A 6,000-nucleotide genomic window follows, 5' to 3' on the forward strand; every position below is an offset into this window, starting at 1 on the left:
TTTGCCTTCTTTAAATTTCGCTTCACTAAAACTAAATTTCTAGATACATCCCCGTAGCAATCCCACAAGTAGTTAAAGATTTAGGGGAGATGAATTTTACAACATTTGCCAATCGCCTTGTCCATCAATGCTATGAATGAATTTCTTCTTATCTATTTATATGTAAATAATTCAAACTTTTTGTTAACTAAACGTAAAATAAATGAGACAGAGGGTGCACTACAATGGCACATGTCTTTGCCTACCAATCAAGAGATTGCAAGTTCAATTCTCATAATAGGATTACCATTTCATTTTATTATATATATGAGCTTCTTTTATAACCAAAAAAATTAATAGTAAGATAAACTATCCTTATTAAAGTCATGGATCTCCTGTATAAAAATAAAATAAAATAAACAAGCATTTTTTTTAATCAAGAGAAAAAGGTGAAACCGAAAGATTTATTTTAGCTTCAAATTGAATATTGTCATGCTAGGTAGTGTAAAACATACATTTATTCCATTTTCAATTGATTGGTATAAGTAGCCTAGATTTTAGGGCCTTATTTTGCCTTCCATTGCAAGCGAAAAACAAGACACCAAATAACCTACAAGAAGGGCAAAGTTAGTGCTTTTGGAGTGGTCATTTTCCGGTACATATGTTTCGCGGTGGTTAATGTGTTAATTAAAACTTACATTTTGCTCGCTTATGTTATGAGGGCCTTCGGCACCTTCCACTATAGAGTTGGGATGGCACCTCAGTCACTCTCACCAACCAGCAAATGAAAAGCCCAGTTACCCCAAATTCCGATAAGCCTCTCGCGTTGAAGAAGGGGTATAGTGAAATGATACACGTCTCAGTTTGAAGACTAAGAGGTTGCGAGTTCTATTCTCACTAATGAGATTATATGTGTTTCTTTATTCAAATATTTTTATTTTCTCTTATACTAAATTCATGTGCCTCTTTGTAAAAAAAAAAAAAAAGCCCTCTTGTTCCACCACCATTTGATGGTTGTTCGATGATCGGCCAAGAGCAAATTAATAGGTTGTCTACAAAAATCAAGCCATTTGACGCTATAGGTCGATCACAATTGTAGAATTCAGATGAATTTTAAATAATACGGATAACTTGCCACAAGATATATAGTGATTTGCGTGGAGTTGTTGCTAGTGTAGTTGGTATGAGCCGAGTTTAAGAAGACTTGTGAAGAGATATGCTCCATGAGAACAATCTGCAGGCGTTTATCAGTTTGGAATATCAATTTTTTTACTCATCAATACATTGCTTAATTAATTTCCCCCAATCTCTTTCATTGTTAGAGGGCTCATGATCAAGTTTTTTTTTTTTTTCAAAAGTTACCATCAAAAGTTTGAGATTTTACATAAAAACAAATCTTCTATGGTAAAGAAGAAAAGAATAACCAATTGCCGGAACGCGTTTCGAATCAGAACTTTGCGCACGCCATCGGGAGCCCTGTGTCTTGATGGACTGCCACGATCTCGGTCCTGTTATCACAGCTCAGCACGTCCTGCCCCAACTTGGCCCCTGCCGCCTTTAACCCCTTTAGCGAGAGCGGCTGATTGAAGAGGTTCAGTGACGGTAACCTTGAGGCTGGAGGCAACTTCCCATTAGGCAACAAGGTCCGGAAGTCCTCCTTCAGCAGCGGCACCTCGAAGTCGCCCTTGTTGTGCCTGACCATGTTGTCCTTGGCACTGATGTGGGCGCCGGGCTCCATATGGTTGGTCGAAAAGCTAGCCTGGTTAGGGAAGTTGGGGTAAAGGCTCACATAGCCCCGGAGGTACATCATGTCGATCAGGAACTTCTTCCACGATGCCTGCCACCCGTTGGTCCGGGACTTGGGGATCTGCACCGGGTTCGCCTTTGCGTCTTCGGTGAACCTCATGTTCATGTACACGTAGAACTCCCTCCATTGCTTCGGGAAGAAGACCGCCCCCCAGCTGCAGGGAAGCTGGTGCAGGTAAGGCGTGTTCGGGTGGATGTTCTTGAAGAATTCAGTCGCGTTCCACTTAGGTCGTTCCTTGACCACCTCGACCAGCTTTGGAGTGTACAGGGAGATCGAGGATAGCTCGGGAAGGGAGATTTGTGGGTCGTAATGATAGGCCAGGAGAGCATACTTGATCCACAAGTAATAGTACGGGGACACCTCGATGTCGTCCTCGAGCAGAAGGCCATAATCGTCATCCGATGCAGGGTACCAGCTCTCACTGACCGCCCTGATCAGCCCACCTTGGATGATCCTCCTCCGGAGCGTCTTCGGTCCATGAGGCCAATTGAAGGAGCTCACTAGCTTTATGGTGGCTCCATCGACCTTACTGTCCATGTTGAAGCTAATTGGGACTTCATCGCCAAGATAGTACGCTTTAGCAAGTGAGTCAAGTAGCCTTTTAAGCGATGTTGCGCGATTTTGGGTGATTATGTTGATGGAGATCCGCATCTTGTTCCAATCTGCGATGCATAAACTCGATGGATTAGGAATAACGATCGGGAACTTCCCAAATTTCACAATGTAAGATCAATTCTTATATAATTCTCTGCATATTTCAGTTCCATTACGACAGATTATATTTGATTATCTGAGCTTGGACTAGTGGTCCGAGAACAATGTCGGGTGACAAGAATATGATCTTACTGGGCAAGGCAGTGGGCCGGAGATCAGCCATCCAGAGGACCTTGGGCACGGACAGCTTCGGCAGAACCACCAGGGTCGTTCCATTGCCGCCACTCTCTGCCGCCATCTTCAGGGCCTTCCTCACGTTTGTGTCGATATCATCCACTGTGATCACCACACTAGGATTGTGGATCTTGATAAGCCCCTTCATGCTCGAGTACACTGCCTGCACCACCGGGACCTCGGAGCCTGACACAGCAGCCACAGCCTCCACCCCAAGGTCGAAAATCTTGAACCGCCTTTCCCTGCACACTGTCTTTGGCCACTTGAGGGCGGCAGCAGCCTCCTCGCAAGGGCAGAAGGTACCGCCAGAGACAGCAATGTAGGCCTTCCTTCCGACAGTGGATCGGAACTTGTCCAGGAGCGGGCCAAGGGAGCGGACCTCAGAGATGGAATGAGCATAGAAGAGGGCATCAATCTTCTGTGGGTACATGGCTGCCCACTGGGTGATGTAGCCCGTTGAGAGGGCTCGCCACCACTGGTCATCCCGGACCTGGACTATGTCCTTGAATATAACCGTGGTCTCGGACACGTATGCGAGCCTGTGCTCGCTGTCCCCCCATGTCTCCTTGTCATTTGGGTCCACTGGCAGCACGAACGAGCCCGCATTCCGGTACTTTTGGAGCTGGTAGCTGCAAACGTTGATAGTCCAGGAAAATTATGTATTAGCCATCAAATTCGAAAATGTTCATAAGAAAATCTAAATGGAAGAGTTTATAATACAATATTACAGCCTGAATCTAGCTAGTTATCACCGATTGTACTATCGGTCGCTCGTGAAACACATTCTTAGTCGTTCACTCGGCGCGAGTCCTACCCGCGATCCAGAAAACATTCTCATATGATACTATCACTCCCTAATGAAGCCAATGGAACAGTAACAAGTCTCAGCTTCCACAAACAAAAAGCTTCTTAAAGAGAAAATTCCTTTTTCAATAACGTGACTCTTTTTTTTTTTTTTGATAGGTTCAATAATGTGACTTTTGATTTCACATCTGAAGTGCAATAACACAAATCAGACAAATTAGTAAATATGGAAGGATGAATATTGCAATTATATATGAATCAAATGCACTATTTTTACTTTCTTTAGTTATTCTATATATAATCATTTAACAAAATTAATAATTGGTAATTTTATTCACAAAATTAAAGTGAAAAGTGGCAAAAGATTAAGAATTAACAAATGGGAATTTGTTAAGCCTTTGAAGTGAAAACCAAAACATACAGAGACAAACATCAGACTCACCTAAGGTGGAGATCCTCGCCGGTCATGAAGGTGAATGGTGTCTCGATGAAGAGCGTCTTCACAAGCTCAGCTGAGAGGAACCACGAACTCGAGAGGAAGTCCACCTGCACAATTCGGTCCACGGTTATGTCGTATGCCGGGTCAGGAAGGTAAAGGCCTGCCTCCTTGGACCGGAACTTCCGGTAGCTCGGGAAAGTGAAGTCCTTCTGCCTGAATGGGAGGATTCTCCCAATGCTCCCTAGGACGGCATTCCTGTACTTCTCCGTCCCTGCAACGTGGGCTAGTATCTGCAACATCTTCCTCCCCGGGATCATGTCATCGTCTAGGATGTACACGAGATCTGCCTCCGTTTGTAGTGCCATCTGGAACCTGCATTGAAGTAATTCAAGAAAAATATAAGTCTGCATGACCAAACTCGGGTTTATTCACAAACATATCGAAATATCAATCCTTCTTGATTAATGTGAGAGTGCACGTGCCTGCCATAGTACTTGAAGTCGTAGCTGGAGCTGATGAAGCTGATCCTCGAGTTATTGTAGCTCTCGACGATCCTTCGGAGTGAGAGCTCGTTTGGGCTCCTGAATGAGAGCACCCAAACCTGGTGGAAAGGAAGGGTCTGATGAAGGAGGGAATCAAGCTGAGCACAGAGAGTCTTCCTCTTGAAATGGTTCAAAATCACAGTGATCTTCGGCCTGTTTGGGCCCTGCAGGGCCCACTTGGACTTCGTGGCCATCAGCTGGGGCAAAGTCTCTGCCCCAAAGGACTTCTTCTGAAACTCCCTTACCTCGTCATACAGCTCTCTCTTGAGCTTGATCATGACAGCGTCGTTCGATTTCTTCTGCACGAAGTCGATCTTCTCCTGCTCGCACACCTCCGACGGGGTGATGGGCCGGAGGAGGAGTGCATTCGAGCCAGTCTCTCCCTGCACGAGAGAGTTGGCCGAGTCCTGGTATCGGCTCAGCACATGGGGTGGGATGATCAGCTGCTTCCACTGGTTGGCCATCCGGGTGGCCCATGAGAAGTCGGGCCTGGGCCTCAGGTCGACCGCTGGGCTCATGTAGTACAGCAGGAACGTGGCGTAGACTGCGAACGTGAACTGCAAGCACGTAAGGGCAGCCACTAGCCGAGCCGACGAAGCCCGGTGGGGCTTCATCTTATTGCTGCCGCCCTTGCTTCCGACATAGTCGTTTATCATCCCCTCCAGGTACTCCCCGCTCCTCATTGTTGCGCTTCGGGCGAAACCCATGTCTCTAAGTTTGGGCCGACCTAACTTGGCATGCAACAAGTTGATGACCGCCTGTATATGGGGAGGGAGACCAGAGTGAGGCAAAACTTTAGAGACTACCAACCAGAGGATAGAGACAGAGATAGAGGGAGGAGTTTGATTAAGGTCTGTGAATAGATCTTGTGGCCCTTATATACTTATAAGATATATGAATATTACATATATTTAATATGAAATACAGTAATAAAAATATTAAAATTAAAAGAGAGGCAAAATGAAGTACAAGAAAAGCATTAGAGAAGTTCAAAGGGTCACATGGCTAAACAGCTTGAGTTAATAGAATAATTATTTTCTTTTAAATAAGTAATTAGAAAAAAAAAAGACGCGTTTCCTTCACTACTTCTCATACATTCCCACCCTTCCACCCTTAAGAAACCATTTTAGAGCCGGCTTTGATGGCGCAGAAACGGGGGACTGCAGCTGCATTTCTGACACTCCTCCACATTAATAATTCCTTTTAATTGCCGTTATTCCGAAATTTATTCATTTAACGTATTGGGTTATTCCGGGTAATCGGCCCGATCTCGTATCGAGAAACTACGAGAAACTTTCAGGTGTGGGTGGATGCATGTTATCTGAGAGAAACTCTTACCCGTAAGTAAGATCGATTCATAGTTGGTCAGTCCCCCAGGGCACGGCTTCTCGCTTTTCATGAATGTGTCCCCCCCCTCTTATGCAATGGAGGTACCGTCTAAATCTCGAAATTCACATGAGATTTGAGATTTGAAGTAATATATATATATATATATATGTAATGTTAAACCAAGAATATATATATATATATATATAATGTTA

General features: G+C 44.5%; 1 protein-coding gene across 1 annotated transcript; it reads right to left on the bottom strand.

Moving 5' to 3' along the window:
• Nucleotides 1–1,203: 1,203 nt before the first annotated feature.
• Nucleotides 1,204–5,322, bottom strand: LOC116198802. Its single transcript, XM_031529042.1, has 4 exons — nucleotides 4,400–5,322; nucleotides 3,921–4,289; nucleotides 2,633–3,303; nucleotides 1,204–2,448 (listed from the first exon to the last, which is right to left on the bottom strand). Exons 1-4 carry the CDS (start codon nucleotides 5,164–5,166, stop codon nucleotides 1,427–1,429), a joined length of 2,829 nt encoding a protein of 942 aa, XP_031384902.1. The 5' UTR covers nucleotides 5,167–5,322; the 3' UTR covers nucleotides 1,204–1,426.
• Between the last annotated feature and the right edge of the window lie 678 nt (nucleotides 5,323–6,000).

Source organism: Punica granatum, chromosome 3, assembly GCF_007655135.1.
Source record: "Punica granatum isolate Tunisia-2019 chromosome 3, ASM765513v2, whole genome shotgun sequence".
Lineage (NCBI taxonomy): Eukaryota > Viridiplantae > Streptophyta > Magnoliopsida > Myrtales > Lythraceae > Punica > Punica granatum.

What these genes read in the sequence shown, in the direction of transcription:
- LOC116198802 (XM_031529042.1), bottom strand. Translation starts at nt 5,166, where the DNA reads ATGGGTTTCGCCCGAAGCGCAACAATGAGGAGCGGGGAGTACCTGGAG. An exon ending in GACTTCAAGTACTATGGCAG is followed by an intron (nt 4,290 to 4,399) that starts GCACGTGCACTC and finishes ACTTCAATGCAG; the next exon opens with GTTCCAGATGGCACTACAAA. An exon ending in GGCGAGGATCTCCACCTTAG is followed by an intron (nt 3,304 to 3,920) that starts GTGAGTCTGATG and finishes CAACGTTTGCAG; the next exon opens with CTACCAGCTCCAAAAGTACC.